The 18,346-nt window shown below is 43.0% G+C and overlaps 1 protein-coding gene across 4 annotated transcripts in view; it reads right to left on the bottom strand.

The window, feature by feature from the left end:
• The window catches only part of myo10l1 (myosin X, like 1), a 31,506-nt gene extending 16,192 nt beyond the window's left edge, over positions 1-15,314 (bottom strand). For all 4 annotated transcript variants that reach the window (XR_007966712.1, XR_007966714.1, XM_052086246.1 and 1 more), the window contains exons 1-14: positions 15,004-15,314; positions 8,644-8,742; positions 4,575-4,733; positions 3,929-4,116; positions 3,173-3,307; positions 2,717-2,841; positions 2,410-2,423; positions 2,248-2,332; positions 2,058-2,164; positions 1,756-1,885; positions 944-1,062; positions 715-861; positions 480-580; positions 309-375 (exon numbers count right to left, since the gene is read on the bottom strand). Coding sequence is in view for 2 of the 4 variants with exons in the window: in XM_052086246.1 (XP_051942206.1) it covers positions 309-375; positions 480-580; positions 715-861; positions 944-1,062; positions 1,756-1,885; positions 2,058-2,164; positions 2,248-2,332; positions 2,410-2,423; positions 2,717-2,841; positions 3,173-3,307; positions 3,929-4,116; positions 4,575-4,733; positions 8,644-8,742; positions 15,004-15,024 (1,497 nt within the window). In the remaining 2 variants the exon portion in view is untranslated. The remainder of the gene's footprint in view (positions 1-308; positions 376-479; positions 581-714; positions 862-943; positions 1,063-1,755; positions 1,886-2,057; positions 2,165-2,247; positions 2,333-2,409; positions 2,424-2,716; positions 2,842-3,172; positions 3,308-3,928; positions 4,117-4,574; positions 4,734-8,643; positions 8,743-15,003) is intronic.
• Positions 15,315-18,346: the final 3,032 nt, after the last annotated feature.

Here is an 18,346-nt window from a genome sequence, read left to right as displayed (position 1 = left end):
GGCCCATTAGATACCATCAAAAATTAATATAAACGTGAAAAAAAATGTAACAAAAGGATCCTGAGAAATCTACTCGACTGATGAGCAATCAACATATTTTTCCTGATCACGTTTGTTGCTAGGCAGATTTCATGGCACTCAATAATTTGCAGCCCATTGTCCAATGCAAATTAATATCTTCTCATCAGGCCCACGAGGCTGCTTGAATGACAAACAAGGTCGACGGCATTGTGTGAGACACACCAACCACTTTTGCACTCAAGTCACTTCTCCGCTTGAAAATAATTTCAAGACTATATGCGTGATACCTTCTCTATGAGGTCAAGACACTCGGCATTGTCCATCCAGTCGATGGCATCCCACTGGACACCTTCCCTGCGAAGACAGAAACATAATCAACAGGACATTAGATGCCGAGCCCCCCCCCCCTCCCGCCCCCCTCTTGATCTATCTCTCAAATCAAAATTGCCAAAGAACACCTGTTATACTCCAGCTGCTCCAGGGAGAAGATATGCTTGTTGAAGTACTCCTGGAGCTTCTCATTGGCGTAGTTGATATTGAACTGCTCAAAGCGATTCACCTGAAGGAAAAAGACACTGACTCATTTGCATATGCTTAATCCAAGACCTTTTCTGTTTTATTTTTTTTTTGTTTGTTTGTTTGTTTTAGTGTTCGTGTTAATGCACAGTACGTGTGTCCCGTGCTCAAACAAACCTCAAAGTTCTCAAAGCCAAAGATGTCCAGAATACCGATGGACTTAAAATTTTCCTTCCCTTTTATCTTCTGATTGATCTTGAGGATGATCCAGGAGAAACATTGGGAATACAGCGCCATGGCGACAGAATCCCGGGAATCCACAGCCTGTGATCACATCACGGGAAGGCGGTTTAGCATTGTGAGGAAATAAATCCCAGGGCAAATCAATCAGCGAGTGCTGAACGACCTGCTCGATGGTGAGCGGTGAGCATATCTCTTCCCCTCGCAATATGATGGAGCGCTGAGTCAGCACTTCGGACAGCTGGAAGGCATCGAGGCCAAGCAGCTCGCTGGCGTTTGTCACCACTGAAAAAAAATATATAAAAACCCAACACAAACAAACACTTTATCCAAGAGGAGACTGAGGGCAGAACGTAGACGGAGCATTGCACCAAAGTGGAGACTGTGGAGTATTTGTAATACTGCAGGAAGTGTGGAGTACAATACTGTAGCATCCAGGGCTACGTCGTAGCGACAATGGAAGAAAAAAAATTAACCAATTTTGGTAAGGAGAATTTTATCCAAGAGGAGAATGAGGTCAATAAGACAGCAGAGCACTTCTGCATAATGGTTACTGTTGGGTATGTATGATACTACAGCTGCCAGAGCACAAGAACAAAATATTATTCACAGCATTAAGACAACATTTATCCAAGAGGTCACTCAGGGCAGCAAGAAGACACAGCAAAGTGGAGATAGTGGAGTACATATAATACTGCAAAATAGTCAGGTAACATGATGAGGAGGAGACAATTGTTATCCAAGAGGAGACGGAGGGCAGAAAGAAATTTTAACATTGCAGCAAAGTGGAGACTGTGAAATCTGTAAAATATCACAGCATTAGGATCAGCTCACGCTCATTACATGAAAATGATCAGTAGCAGTGAGGAGACAAGTTTTATCCAAAAGGAGATTGAGGGCAGCAAGAAATGGAGTCGGGCTGATGGAGTACAGTATAATACTGCACTTTTTTTTTTCTGTTTGGAGCTTGCCACCGACCTTGCTTGGTGGTGATCTGAGCTCCTCCCGCCGTCATGAACTCCACATTGCCGAGCTGCAGGACGCCCGAGAGCAACTTGAACATGTCCCGGATCTCCTCATCTGAGAACTCCAGCACCTTCAGCGCCTCCTGCTCGCAACAGGAAGGAAAAAAGGAGGTGGTGGAACCGTGTGAGAAGGAAGGTCATGCTAACGGGGAATTCAAACTCATTATGATGAAAATAACATTGTTTTTTTTCCGGAGGATAAAGAATATATTCCTGTCAGTATTGATTCAAATTGATGATGTATTACTAACTCACCATAACACTGTTAAACAGCTCTTTGTCATTCAGACTTTTGTCCTTCAGGCAACCCGACTGACTGAGGTAGTGGAAAGATTCCGCTGGATCCTCCAGGAAGTACAGGCCTGACCCAATAAAAATAAAATGAATTTGGAAAAAAAAAATTACGGGGCGAAAAAAATTTAATTTGATACGCAAGCAAACTTACTTTTATGCTCTTTGTTGGCTCCTGCCAGCAGCGCGTAGAAGATGTGGTAGTTGCGTTCTCCGGGGTTCTGTCGCACCACTCGGTTCTGCCGCCAATCAACCCAATCGTCAACAGTCGCGATAAACAAAACGAACCCGTCGCAAATAATTCCGAAATGGTTACCTTTTCCAGTAAATCTGACGGAATGCGAGTCAAGGAAAGTCAACAACAAAAAATGTGAACTCGTTGACACGGTGGACAATTTTGAATTAGCACATGATGGCCCGTCATTACATGATGGCAACTGATGGCGGATCTTTTAAAATCCGCAATGTTAAAAAAATACGATTGGTGAAAGTATTGTTAAACAGTTCAACCTGTCATATCCTAATTATTGAAAGTATTATTTTAAATAGACGTCTGACTAATCGGTTATCGGAATTTTGTTTTGCCAAATATCATAATCGGCCTAAAAAATAAAAATGGATACAATCAATGACGCAGCCTCCCTGGATGTTGCCGCTCTCCGAAAAGTGAAGCTGGATGAACTTCCCGAAGCGGCTGGAGTTGTTGTTGTAAACGGTCTTGGCGTTCCCGAATGCTTCCATGATAGGACTGCGAAGAGAAGGTGAGCGGGGGTGACTTTGTCTTGAAAGATGATTTGTCTTCCGGTAGCTTCTGACCTGTGATCGCTTCACATTATTGTGCATTGTCCACAATAGTCAGTTCGACCCCATGTTGCTAACCAAAACAGAGGCACCTACTCAACCACTTACACAGTATCATCAAAGACGATTTGTGTTCTAGTCAACTCTGAAGCCACAATGTCTATGACTACCCTCTACAGCAACTACCAAACTATGTAAATCATTTTTTGTTGCGTCTTCATAACAATTTGTCTGTCGCCATGTGATCTCTCCGCCATATTTGCTCATATGAAACATACCTGCTCTGTACAATGGCCTGCTCCACGCGTGTACTTCTCTCCGACGGCGGCATCCCAGCTGCGTTTTGGCTCATCACCGACAGAAACTGCAGCAATAGCTTGGTGCTTTCCGTCTTCCCAGCCCCCGACTCGCCACTGAAACCGACGCAAATTGATATTGATTGAATGTTACCCCACCTCGCCCCCCCCCCCTAAAAAAACAAATTGCGCGGGTTCAAATGCCATTACCGTAAATCCCTCAAAAATTGCACAGTTTGAAATAACACAAACGTAAAACCCGCCAGACGTTGTAGAGGTTGAAATAAAACTTCAATCCCTTCAAACATATAGAAATATATAATATGGAATATATGCAGGTTAAAATGTGACAACTGGAGTGCCCTAATATTATGTAATCCCCATAAACTGCCCAGGTTAAAAAGCCCCCAAAATGATACCGGTTAAAAGAAGGTTACCGTAACTCTCCCATAAATTGTGCAGCGCAAAATAAGAATATGGAAAAAAAGAAGACCCCAAATTTAACCGATTAAAATGAGAGACCAAAAACCCCGCAAATGCTGTGCAGGGTGAACTTAGACTACTGTAAACCTCCCAAAAGTTAAAACAAGACCGCCGTAAATCGACCAAAAATTGCACTGGTCCCTTAAACCAAGACTACCGGTACAGTGAATCCCTTAAATAAAAAAATGCCCCCCCCTCCAAAAAAAGTCGTCCTTTAAAATAAATAACAACAATGCCGATGTCACAGGAGCTGACCTGATAAGCACACACTGGCTGTCGTGTCGCTTCCAGATGCAGCGGTAGCATTCGTTGGCCACGGCAAAGATGTGCGGCGGCAGCTCACCCAGCTGGTGCTTGGAGTACAGGTCCACCCGCTCCGGGTCGTACAGACCTGGGATCTGCTTGTAAGGGTTGACTGCCGCCAGGATGCTGCCGATGTTTGTCTGAAAAGCGCCATCCCCGATTAACATGCCGTCGCCAGCCTACTTAGTCACCAAGTTGGGTTGTTTTTGGCTTTGGTGTGACACTTATTTGAAGTTAATTAGCGGGCAGCGCTTGCTAGCGTGTAATTTAGTCGAGCAAGAAGAGCCTCGTGTGAGGGTGATATGTTTAATTTGGGTAATGGAACTACAGCATACATGCATGTATATTCATGATTGTTTACAAGATGTATGAAAAAATTTCAATGCTCCAAAAGTTACTTAAAAAAAAATCAATAGTACTTCCTGACACCCTCGCAAACTAAATAAGGCTGCCGCCACCAAGTGGTCGATAGTGGAACTACACACAATATAACTTAGCGTTAGTCCAAAGTAGACATATTTACTGCAGGAAAAAAAAAATCATAAAACTACCAGGACTTCACGATGGAGGCGGGGTTACACAAAAGACAACTTCTCACATAGATGCTGTCCTTCTGGTAGCGTTGGTACAAGTTGTACATGATGGCGGCCTCGTGCAGCTCAGCCAGCGCCGACATGTCCTCCACGCCGTCCACGCTGGTCTGGTGCATGGCGTGCACGCGTTCCCTGGTGACCTCCGCCTGCTGCAGGTACAGCACCTGACATGCCGTGCATGGCAGACACGTGTCAATCATAACTGACATGCGTTCTTTTACATGAACTGTATATGGCGGCAAGGGTATGGGCGACTCTTACCGGCCGTATTGGAGGATCTCTCCACACACACACACACACACACACACACACACACACACACACATAGGATATAATGGCTGTTAAGGTCATCCATAAATTGCCTCAAATGTGTCCAAAAATAGGGAACACTGCCTTTTAAATGAGTGCATTTTTAATGTCACAGCTCGCGTTTGTGTGTGTGTGTGTGTGTGTGTGTGTGCAATAACATTTGCTGACACCCCCCACGGGCTCTACTTGCGGGGCATTTGTGTCCACCCAACTACTTTTCTTTTCATCATTCATTCATCTTCCGAACCGCTTGATCCTCACTAGGGTCGCGGGGGGTGCTGGAGCCTATCCCAGCTGTCTCCGGGCAGTAGGCGGGGGACACCCTGAATCGGTTGCCAGCCAATCACAGGGCACACAGAGACGAACAACCATCCACGCTCACACTCACACCTAGGGACAATTTAGAGTGTTCAATCAGCCTGCCACGCATGTTTTTTGGAATGTGGGAGGAAACCGGAGCACCCGGAGAAAACCCACGCAGACCCGGGGAGAACATGCAAACACCACACAGGGAGGCCGGAGCTGGAATCGAACCCGGTACCTCTGCACTGTGAAGCCGACGTGCTAACCACTGGACTACCGGGCCGCCCTAATTCCTTTTTTCCCCTCAATAATTTTAGTTGTGTTCATGCAAAATGTAATGAAAGGTGCCGAATGGGGATTTTGTCATTTAGCGTTCACACCAAACTGCATGTTTTGGCCGTCACTACCATGGGCATTTTTGGCCAGGTGAAACCCATGAAAACCTATATTGTTAAATTATTTTTTTATTCACTGACCAGAATGATCAGATTTGGTTAATGTACATTTTAAAAAATGTTTTCAACCAGATTACCATTTATCAATTTTTGAAAGGATCTTAAAATTATATTCCAAAGCAAGGTGCACCCAATGTTGTCACGTTGTGCCCGAAGCATTAGAATGATCGCTTCATGCACAACAAAATAAGGAAGTGGATCCCCTAAATAGCAGACACAAAAAGAGATTTTGTCAGATAACAAAAGGAGTCTTTAATAATGAACACAAAATACGCTGGTCAAAATAAGGACCAGGAAATCGAATAAAGCGAACAACAGAAAACGCTTGCGGAAAACAAATGGCAAGGAAGGTCTGATTAGACGATTATATAAATTTTGTACGTAATAGGAATAATGGCGCGTAATAACAGCCACAAGGTTAAGAGGCAACGAATAATCTGAATAGGAAATTTGAGCGAGAGAGTATTGGCGCGGCGTGGAATTCTCCGGCAGTGAGTAGACTGCCAGAGCGTCCCAATAAAGGCATAGTAATCACTCATAAATGAGTAACAGGTGTGCAGGCGGCGGAGAGAAAGCCCGCCCCCTGCTGGCAAACACGGGACGTGACAAATGTTGTGACTGTGTGAATGTTTTCAAGGGCACACAAACGGAATAGCGGCTTGTAACATTTCTCTAGTGTCTGTAATGCAAAATGAAAGCCTTTTTTTTGTGTGTGTGCCAGTTTTTTTTTCTGCTGAAGCTCTTTGATGTGTGAATGTGCTTTGCATGATAACAGGCCAAGACGTCTCATGTGACTTCTCGTATTATCGCTGAAGACAGAGACAGAAGTAGACGCGCAGAGAGAGAGAGAGAGAGCGAGGAGAGCCTTTGGCACAGTGACCAATATAGTCATACCTTTCTTTTTTTTCTCTCTGCAAAGTCAGAGGATGAACTGTCAGATTCCTGCAAGCTGGCTGCACTGACCTCAGATCAGAAATGTATGACCTTCATGGCTCACCGCTTAATCTCATCCTGGCTGCCGCACAGGAGCCGCTTTATGATTATTAAATCATTTTCACCATTGGAAAATGTTCCGCACGTTAATCCGGCCCTTAGAGCATTTATATTAGCACCCGCCATCTCATCATAGTTGTCGCATATTTCTCGCTACGTCGCAGTTTTTCCAAACAAGAGTCAATTCATTGAACCACTTTGAGTCGGTTTCTATTTAATTATCTATCCGATGTCCATGGCATGCTGCTCTTACAACTTCAAGTAGCAGTAGCCCACATTCCCTCAACGAGGAGGGGGGGCACACTGTCAGGTCGCTCTTACTTTACTTTATTTATCTATTTTTAGCGTGCAATGCGCGGCATTTGCATAAGTGTGTTTCGGGTCAAATTAATTAAGAGAGCGGGGAGTAAGCACATGCATGAGTGTGCTCTGTGGCCCGGTGACATTAAACTGATGCGGAGGAGGAAATGTGGGTCATTTTGCTTGCACTATCCCCCCCCCCCCCCCCCCACACACACACACAAAAAAAGTATTTCACATTTCAGTTTCATCTCTGTGCATGTGTGCTCACAAAGCATCCCCGCAGCATGTTCCCTGCTCGAGTGAGCTCTCGCCACTGCTTTCACGCTGCAGCTACAGAAATCCAGGTCACGTCACATACGCATCATTGCGAACAGAACCTGCGTGTGTGTCCACGCATGTGCGCGTCACACGTGTGTGTGTGTGTGTGTGTGTGTGTACGCGTGTGTCTGATCTGCATGCGTGTGCGCATATGGAATGAAAATATATACACAGGTGCTGGTGGCCCAAACTAGAAGTGCGCTTCTTGCAGCAAACATCCTCATTACTCTTCTGGATTGTGAATATCTTTAATTTGCTACCCCCCCACCCCCCTCCACATAGACACACTGAAGCTCCCTGCCGTCTTTCCTCCCTCTGTTTGCTTTTAAACGTCAGCTCTGCTGGATATTTGATAACAAATCAGCACGATGGAGGGTTTAACATGGTGAAAACCATGACATGGTTACCACAGCATCTGGGGCAAATTATTGCATCCCAAAATATTTTTTTGCCAATAATTTATCATATTAATTTCAAATTAAAATAAAATCCTGTAATAAGGCAACATTTTAGTACATAATATTTTTGTATAATTTCAATGATTTCTCTCCAAAGATTACAGTCAAGATGTGTTTTCTTTTTTCATCTTTCATAGTAGTTCAACTTTAGTTTTTTTAAATTAACTTTCAGTCACAATATTTTTTTAATTTTTTTGCAGTTATTTTACTCATAATATTGCAATATTACACACACACAGAAAATGGACAATATTTTCCTTTGTGGAGGCAGCACTTCATCACTGAGCCGCCAAATTACACTATGTCAATTAGTGTGCAGATGCATGCATGTGGCGCATGCAGCAGACACATTTCAAAACTCAAATAGCCCAGACAGGGCACCAATAAAATATGCAAGAGCTAATTGGAGCCTAATTTAATCAATATGAAGAGATTGGAGGTGATTGTAAAATTGAATTGAAAAACAACCACAACAAAAAAAAACAAACAACCCCTAGTTTTGTTTTTGCTGATCAAATGATCAGGTCATTCCCAGTTTTCTTGCAACTGTATTCCTCAGTACTGCTGCAAAGACAAAGGTTGCGACATGAATCTGATAGCGCCGGAACATTGCTGATGCGAAGGTTGGAGCATGGACGCGACAGCACAAAACTCCAATAGTGTCACCTTCAAATGCTACGTGACTCAGCGTTGAGCAGCTAATGCCTCAAAAACGAGTCTCAGACCTTTGTGGCTCGCGGCTTTGGAATTCATGGCTCTTTTTAGAATCCATGAAAATGTATTGAAGCTGCCTTGAGCCGCCTTTCACGCCAATACTAAAGCTTAAATGCAGAAGATATTGCCAGAGGAGCTAACGCTACATGCTGAGTGCCAGCGCTAACATCTGTCGGTTCGACATATTGAGTCATACCATGTTTGTGTGTGCATGTTCCTACCTCTCCATAGTCAGTAGTGAGAACCAGGGTGCCATCTCCGCAGGAGTTGACCGTGGCTGGAACCAGCTGCTCCTTCTCCCTGACCCAAACGTGGGCCCCCTGGAACACACGACAGTTCATTAAGAGAGCAGAGATGAACAGGGCCCTCTCACCTCTTTTTATTTCATGGTGAATCTTAGAAATGATCCGTCTATGACAAGGCTGGGCAACTCGAAATGGAACCTAGATTTTGAAAATGATCAAAATGTCTACTGCAGCTGATCCACTTCAGGTTGTAGTAATAGTATTCACCGCTAGATGGCAGACATCACTTATGAGCATTCTCTTTTCTCGTCTGATCAAAAAGAATTTGCGATATTGTGCGAAAAGCAACTTCAAGAAGAAACCAAGTCAAGATTTTTTCCATCAGCTGTCGGCTATGTACGATTTCAATCAAAATTAGCGCCACAACATGGATCACAAAAGCACACAAACAACAAGAACCGGTGACAGTTCATTTGAAGTGCATGACACTGTATGTATGATTCATCCATCCATCCATTTTCTGACCCACTTTATCCTCACATGGGTCGCGGGGCATGCTGGAGTCTATCCCAGCTGTCTTCCGGCAGTAGGCGGGGGACACCCCGAACTGGTTGCCAGCCAATCGCAGGGCACACAGAGACGAACAACCATCCGCGCTCATACTTACACCTGGGGACAATTTTGAGTGTTCAATCAGCCTGCCATGCATGTTTTTTGGAATGTGGGAGGAAACCGGAGTACCCGGAGAAAACCCACACAAGGAGAAAATGCAAACTCCACTCAGGGAGTCCGGAGCTCGAATCAAACCCGATAGCTCTGCACTGTAAGATCGACACGCTAACCACTAGCTAGACCACCAAGCCTCTCTGCATGATTCAAGTACAGGGATATATTCTGTTAAAATCCAACTATAAATTTGGGGATTTTAAATGACATAAAATAGTATAATATCAAAATATTTGGGAAATAACAGCAGCTGCATTTTCTTAGAGACAGGAGGCTTTAACATGTTACGCATTATTCCAGCCGGGCCCGCCTGAGTACACGGACAGATGCGTTTAATGAGAGATAAAGACTGAAACATCTGGACTTTCCACCTCTGTACAGCAACAAGCGCTTGAAATCTGTGTGTGTGTGTGTGTGTGTGTGTGCGTGTGTCAGGGTTTGCTCCTGTGTTCACGTGTGTGTGTGGTTGTCTGTGGGGTCAGACGAATTCTGCTTGTCACACACACCTATCCAAAAGACATGAAAGACCGTGACGAGACATTTAATGAGAGAAGAAACTGACTGCGATGTGAAAACCAAAACCTGTAACCCGCTCATCTTCCAGTCTACTGGATTCCGGCACAATGAAGCGTGACCTGATGACTACATGGACCAGAGTCTCTTGGTGGCTCTCGTCATCCCGTGCATACTTTCAGCGTGAGCAAATGTGTTCATTGCTTGATGGTAATTGGTCTTTTGTCTCATATTGATCCTTTCACTTGAAGGGTTATAAAAGACTAAGCGCTGCACTCTAATGTCTTCTTCCCATCCCCCCCACATTCTCCCTTTCTCCTCTTGGGAATGAGCCGTCCAGACAGGATGGGATGGCAATGGATGACAACAAACCTGAACACTGAACATGTCACCAAAGCAGAGTTCCTCCATCCATACACACTTTAAGGCTTGCTTGAAACTGAGAGGTGAAGACTTGACATATAGATCCAAGTAAGCAAGTAGTTTTATGTGTTCTGTGTAAAATGCAATCTTGGATCATGCGACGGAAACAACTTTCAGGTGTTATTTGAGTACAAGAGGCGTGAAAATGTTTTTTACAGTTTTTTGCGGTATACCAGGGAATGGCGTTCCTCAAGGCTCACTACCCTGACTTTTATCCCTTTAGACTTTTGATAGGATTGTATCCCACATTACAATATTATTACAAGTAGTACTTTGTATTTATGTTGTCAACAACGATTTACCTGAAAGGTGATCAATATCTCGTCTTAAAAAATATACTTTTAAAGCTTGTACAGTGAGTGAAGGACCTCAAGGCTTGCCGCGCTGAGTTCTCTATGTTGTACGTGACGTATTTAAAGTGGTACCGTGTAATTATGCGGTCACTGATTTTTCTTGAAGGTGATGCCTTTTTTCTTTTGTCAATTCTATCTACATTTTTGTTTTATCCTCTGTAAAACATTTTTTAAAGTTAATTCAAAAATGGATTAATCAATAAATTGATTGGATTGGTGCAATATTTTATCAATGTCTATCATTTGATTAAATAAATATATTACACATAAACTCGACTTCAGTGTAAAGCTCAGAAGCTATACAGGGGAAAAAAATCAAATTGAAAAAGATAAATAATAACGTTTACAGTCCAGTATTGCAGGGCAAAAAACAAAAAAAAAACAAAAAACATTTGTGTTGGTATTGATTTGATGTAAAAGGCTCATCCAGAGCTGTCATAAAGCACTTTGATCCCTCCCTGAGCAGCATCCCGGGCATAAAAGTGTGTCAGTAATATTCCATTAAAGGTGATAACACAATTGGGACAGACGAGCTTTCACCAGATTATAGTGGCAGCAAGGGAGATCTGATGTGAGCGTTTCTATTCGTGTGGGTGCGTTTGAGTGCGAGTGGGTTTATGGCTGTCACCTGTCCTGTGGGAGTCACACTCAACAGGATTACGGTTGAAATTGAACACTTCAGGTATGAAAACACAACCAAAAAAAACATCTACTGGGGAACTTTTATCAGATCACTGGCCATAGCAGGAAGTAAACTTTTAGTTTCATTATGCAAACTGAACAATCTTTTTTATTTTCTCTTCTCAAATACTAATGAAATGTTCGAATGACACCAAACCAAGTGAACAATTTTAAATATTATAAACAAACATACTGGCGGCCCGGTAGTCCAGTGGTTAGCGCGTCGGCTTCACAGTGCAGAGGTACCGGGTTCGATTCCAGCTCCGGCCTCCCTGTGTGGAGTTTGCATGTTCTCCCCGGGCCTGCGTGGGTTTTCTCCGGGTGCTCCGGTTTCCTCCCACATTCCAAAAACATGCGTGGCAGGCTGATTGGACACTCTAAATTGTCCCTAGGTGTGAATGTGAGCGTGGATGGTTGTTCTTCTCTGTGTGCCCTGCGATTGGCTGGCAACTGATTCAGGGTGTCCCCTGCCTACTGCCCGAAGACGGCTGGGATAGGCTCCAGCACCCCCCGCGACCCTAGTGAGGATTAAGCGGTTTGGAAAATGGATGGATGGATGGAACAAACATACTACTCCACTTAACTTTAAATATTCATCATACTAAAATGAAATTAAACATTCATCCTGAACGTTCCTTTCATTATTTTAATTAATTTTAAGTGCACAATTGAATAATCATGTTTTTATTTCGTCAATCATAAAAAAGATCATCGCTCACTATTTAATTGTGTGTGTGTGTGTGTGTGTGTGTGTGTGTGTGTGTGTGTGTGTGTGTGTGTGCGCGCGCGCGCGCGCACGCAGGGGCAATGAAAAACTAAATCTTCTTTGAGAGACCAGTTTTGAACATCCTGCTAATTATCCCATTCTCTCTTATCTTGGATTAAACTAGTCTCTCTCTCTCTCTCTCTCACAAACACACACACATACACACCATGGCAACAGGACTCCTCTGCAACAGGGCGCCATGGTAACTGCCTCCTTCTACTATTGGCACAAAAGCATGCTGGGAGATGGAGTTCCACGTTGAAAAATTAATCGCAGTGTATTTAAAAAGAAAATAATAAGGAAAATATAATGTAATATTCAATGAGAAATGTTCAAAAACATATTCAACAGCAAACAAAAACAATGCAAGCCAAACAAAGAATACTAAGACCAAAAATTAAAATGAAGATGGCAACTCAATCAAAAATAAAGCTGATAAATAAAAATATACATGATACAAAAACAAATGTAATGGTGCCTTGAGATACGAGTAACCTGACTTGAATGAATATTTTATGATATGAGCTGTCATTGGAGCGATTTTTTTGCTTTGACTTCTGAGCACAAACTGGAGATAGAAGCTCTGAATGGTGGCTCTGAACTCAATTTAAATAATTTCACAATAAGCAATACGCGTCATATATTCATAACAACCAAAATACATTGCCTTAAGAACGGCCCACTAGCATAATACTAACAAGCTAACGCTTGGCAATCATTATTTGTTTTACAACACTTCAAGCAACAGATATTCAAACTAAAATGATGGAATAACACATCTAGACAGATCATTTAACAATATTCACGGGCATATATTGTAAGGGAATTTTGAATGTGTTCAAAATTTCTTTGCAACAAGCAAAAACACAAAAACTGTTGCTGAATGTCTGGCGAACGGACGTTTATTGCCAACATTTGCAACCTTGGAACTAAGCCTGACGAACTCTGACGTGAACGCGCATTTTCGCTCCTGTCGCCAACAGTTGCGTAGAATGATTTAAAAACAAAACAGGATGTACATTAAAACCACTTTGCAAAAAAAATAAAAAATAAAAAACACCAAAACTTTTACCATTTAAAAAAAAAGAAAACATGTTAAATAGTGAATAGTGTGCGATTTGGCCAGATGTCAGCTTGGACCCTTTTTGGGGGGGAGGAGGCATTCTGGGAGATGCTATTTTAGTTGCCATTGCCTTACAGTAGCACAGACTTGATGCCTTTTGACAACAGTCGTGGTGTCCCACCTACATGCCGGTGCATGAAAGTAGGCTACAGCAAAGGACTCGTGGCACTGAGCTGTAGCTTAAGGGAGGACTGAGACGAGCCGTGGAAAAAAAAAAAAGAGGGAAAGTAAAGTGAAGCGGCTTCCTCAGCAGAACAAATGTGTTGGGAGCGGTAGAATATAGGTCACACATCTCCAGCGACTCTTCCCTCCCCTCTTGCCTGTGCTGCTTCAAATCCTGCATAATTTCAAGCACAATCGAGATGGGCAAATGCTATGCTGAAATGTGTAACACACGTAATTTACGGGAATGGTCGGCATGCAAACAAGCTGCTTTTATAGTTTCTTGGTCGGCTTCTAGTGCGATTTCACGGCGTTCTGCACACGATTCAAACTGGCTAATGAATATTTTAATGCAGAGTTATGAAGTTCTTTGCATGAAACGGCAGCCTCAGTGTGTGTAAGCTTTCCGCAGAGTTCCCTGTCATAAAAGGGCCGTTCCACCCTACCAGGTGCATCTTCATGAAATAAAATAATGCAACAATAAAATGAACTATTTTTTTTATATGCGTATGTAATTTTTTGTGAGTGTGTGATTATTTTTTCAGAAAAAAAACAACAAATTAACATTTAATGAGGTTTTGAATGTATCGATGTATGAATGTCTTGTTTCTGGCATACACGTCAACAAAAATGTTAAATAGAAAAAAAGTTCCGTTTAAAATACATTTTGGATTGAGAAAAATGTCCTGCATGTTGGTCCGACTGTATGACCAAAAAAAAAAAAAAAATGTGATTGGTTGTTACCTCAGCCTTTTAGGCCATTATCTCAATGACGATATTTTTGGGATATATTGTGCTTGAGTTCAAACATTTTGTTTCATCTCTGACATATTTTAAAAAGTATTGATTGAGCTCATACGTTATGTCTCTCATCGTCCACACAACTATGTCACTAAAAATATTTTCATGCTCCTGACAAGAAAAAAAAAAGTGAGCAACATGACTCAACAAAAATCCCCAAATCCATGACTTGTAAATTGTTGGTATTCATTGAAGGTTCACTCTATAATCAGCAAGAATGCATTTATGATTTGCAAAATAAAGATAAATTAAGTCTTATGACGACTTGCAATTCCTTTCATCCACCACTCCCCACAGGAGACACTCTAACCTCCCCCCTTCCTCCTCCAGTTGTGCACCACTCCGATGCAAGCACCTACCCCAAAGTATTCTCAAAAATAACGTAGAGAAGGGGGGGGGGGGGGGGGGGGGAACATCAATACACACAGAGATAAGGGAGGGGGGCTTCCAAGCTGATTTTGCAAAGCCCAGCACACGTTAACAGATTTGCCTTTTAATCCAGGCCAGCGCCTTATGGAGGCAAAAGAGTGTCAGCTCTCGTTTGGGCCAATTTGTCTTTCATCCAAGACTGTAGACGGGCCTGGTAGCTCTGCAGTGGTCCGTAAACTGACCATCATGCACGGCTGGACATGCAAGAAGGCGGCCCTTTTTCTTAGCATGTCTCCAAGCTCACCACACCTGCCATGATTGTCGCGGGGGGGGGGGGGCGTGCAATAGCATCCTCGCGTCAACAGCTAATTCGGGCTAAACGATGGCTAGCGTGTGACTACCACCGATCATTTTCTTACCTCGGTGAAAAACGCCTCCATCCTACTTCGTCAGGCCGCCCAGACGACGCGTGCCGGCCCCCGGAAGAGCGCACACGTTGGCCCCGCTCGCCGGTGCGCAAATCTCCGCGGGTTCGCTCCAAAATGAAGGGGAACCAAGCGGTGCCTCCGTGTCCCATTCACATCATCACCATCCTCCTCCTCATCATCATCTTCTTCTTGGGACAAATCCACGGATGGATGGAGGGAGAGGGGCAGGGGGGGAATGGGAAAATGTCCACGATTCACTGGGGTTTTGCTTCTCTTCTGTGGTACAGTGTGTGTGTGTGTGTGTATGCGCGCGCGCGGGCGCGTGGGCGCATGCGCGTTTGTGTGCGTGTTCGCGTGTGTATGTGTGTGTGAGCGTCAAACCTGTTAAAAATTGAAAATATTTTTCAATTTTTTTACACCAAGTAGCACTTTCGGCAATTAAGAAACAGGTCAACAAAAACGAAAAAAGAAAGAACCAAATCTGATATTTTAAAGAAAAAGTGAATGGAATGGCACATTTTCAAGAACATATTCATAAGTTTATGAGAACGAAATTGTGACTTTGTAAAGTAAAATAAATAAATAAATAAATAAATAATATCCTTCCATCCATTTTCCAATCTGCTTTATCCTCACAAGGGTTGCGGGGGTGCTGTGTTCTTAGAGAAGAATATTCTAATTCAACAAGAAAATGAGATGTGTATTTTTGCAGAAAAATTTACATTTCAACCCTATAGCTTGGTAACACATTATGCCACCAATAGTGTACGCCAATATTTCAAAAACTGATCTGGTCGGAGCACTGCAGCCAAGTGGAGAATGTGGAGCATACTATTATCCTGCAGCTGCAAGGGAAGCTAATACTGACAGAAAAGGGAAAAAAAAGCCATTAATGGGAAAAAGACTAACATTAGCATGTGCACTGACTTCAACCATGAAATGATGTACTGAATCCTAGTGATGAAAACCCCACCCAGTAGGGTGAAAGATTATGAAAACGACAAGGTATGAAAACAGTCAAAAAGGAAAACATACCAGCCCCCCTAAGACATCACTTTATCCGTAAAGCAGCAGACAGATGGTCAATGTGCACAATGTTAATGTGTGCTTTTGATTCTATGCCCCCCCCCCTAACGCCGACGCTGTGGGGGCCAGGTGCAATGGCCGAAGTTGGCGTCACAGCATCGTGAGGCCTCGACAGGGTGCGGCTTTGTGAGAGCTCAGCCCCCCCCCCCCCCCCCCCCCCCGATCTGGAGCCCCGGAGGTAAAAGTGGGGCCCTCCTGTGATGCTAATTATGTGCGCCCAGTCTTCACAGTTGAGAACATAAACTCAGGATATAAAAGAATAATCTTCCATACGACCCATAAATGTAAACCGGCATGCTCGTCATAGGGAGAATTGTTCAGGTCAACAAATCCGGATACACACAAATTCTCTTTCGAGGTTAAATTCCGATTGAAATGAAGAACCAAAAGTCAACGGGAGGCTAAAAGAAATTTAACTCAACGCAAACCAGTTTTTCATCAGAGATACCCTGTACAACATTTTTCATCCATATCATTTAATTTGATCAATCAAATGCAATCAACATATTCCGCTGGATTTTCCCGGGAAAATCCCTTGCGGTGCAAAAAATAGAAGTGGGGGTCGCTACGGTTGATAATTACATGGCCGAAAGCCACACGTGCACCATAACACGCATACGTGCTCACTGTGAATTTAAAATCTCATTACCATGACAACAGTGTGACCCTCTCATTGGTGGATTGATAGTTTTGCTCCGTGAGAGCAGAACTCTGCTTACTCATCTGATCGTGTCAACTGTTTTTATTCGTTTTCTCATTTGTGCCTCCTTCTCCTCTTACTCTGACGCTGCAAAGGGAAAAAAAGATTTTATCAAGATTAATCAATGAATTTATCAATACATTTTAATTAGCCAATTTCCGGGTCGGGGTGGATACATTAATGCAGTAATTATACAGTACTCTTGATCACGCGTGTACTTTTGTGGGCCAGATTACAGAGTGGAGGAACCATGGATCGTGCACTTTGCAAGAATTATAGCGATCCACTCACGAGATTCAATTCCCTGTGTGATGATGTCACCTGATCTGTATGACTCATCCTACACGCACACGCAAACACGCATGAATCACATCTCTTGAGGATAAAGAAGGTCATATGGAGCCTTTGTTTAAAAATAGTGCCATGGAAAGGTTTGAATCAGTCAAGAAATGTGGAAGTAGAGGAATAATATGTCAATTGTCTCCAAATTTGGGAATTTTATTTTGGAAAATTCAAGAATTTGGAGAATTTGGTAAAGTTTCCAAGATGTCTTAGTTGAGCTGATTATTTGAAAGTTGTTTCATCCCACTCCCTGTTGAAATGTACTGTTAAGAACAAACAAGCAAAGAGACTTACATGCTGTGCATTTAAAACAACCAAACAACATTGCCTTAACAGTGACCCACTAGCTTAATGCTAACGTAAAATGGAGAAAAAAAAACATTGACATGCAAATAATTTGAAGTGATGGTGGCAGTGATACAACCCCTTTACGCAAAGGATACTTAAACGCAAACAGTTCTCACGGGCATATATTTTAGAGATATATTCTTTATCCTCTGCAGAAAATGTCTATCGGTGAAGCTAATTGAGTGGTTCAGAATAGTGGTGACTCTTCTTTGTTTATCTGTATGATTGTATTATACTTGCCCCTGGTGGGAAGGAGCAGCACTTACGTTGATAAACGACGAATTGTTGATTAATCGATTAATCATTTCACCCCAAGTTAAAAGAGTGGAATTTTTATAAATTGGATCCAATGAACAGACCTGATGACCGTGGTGCTCTATAAAGATGATGGTTTAGGAAGGGGCGGGTACTTATTGCTGTGTCTGGATATAGAATGATTTCATCCTGAGAGACCCCCCCCCCCTCCCCACTACAAATGCAACCCATCCACCCACCCGTGGCTTGGATGTGGCCGGCATGACAGCACCTCTTTGGTTTCAAATGAGTCGATGCGGTTCCATCCCAGCCCCCCAAGCCCCCAACCCCTAATTCTCGTCAGACAGTCGGGTAATTTAATCGGCCTGTGACCGCCTGCAGCAGTGCACATACTCCAACACACATACAGACTCGCTCCATATCACACTGAACAAGTGACACATGAGATGGACATGCCAACAAAGATAACACAGATTTACTCGAAATGTTTTTCATATGGTTACTAAATACAGTATCGAAGGTTAAACCTATTGCAGGTGGATCAGAAATATCACCAGCGATAAATGGGGGTTCACTGTTCTGTAAAGGCCCAAAAGTGGTATA

This window comes from Hippocampus zosterae, chromosome 14 (genome assembly GCF_025434085.1).
Source record: "Hippocampus zosterae strain Florida chromosome 14, ASM2543408v3, whole genome shotgun sequence".
NCBI classification, from domain to species: domain Eukaryota; kingdom Metazoa; phylum Chordata; class Actinopteri; order Syngnathiformes; family Syngnathidae; genus Hippocampus; species Hippocampus zosterae.
The sequence above is the reverse complement of the archived record's forward strand: the minus strand, read 5'-3'. Positions and strand labels throughout refer to the sequence as shown.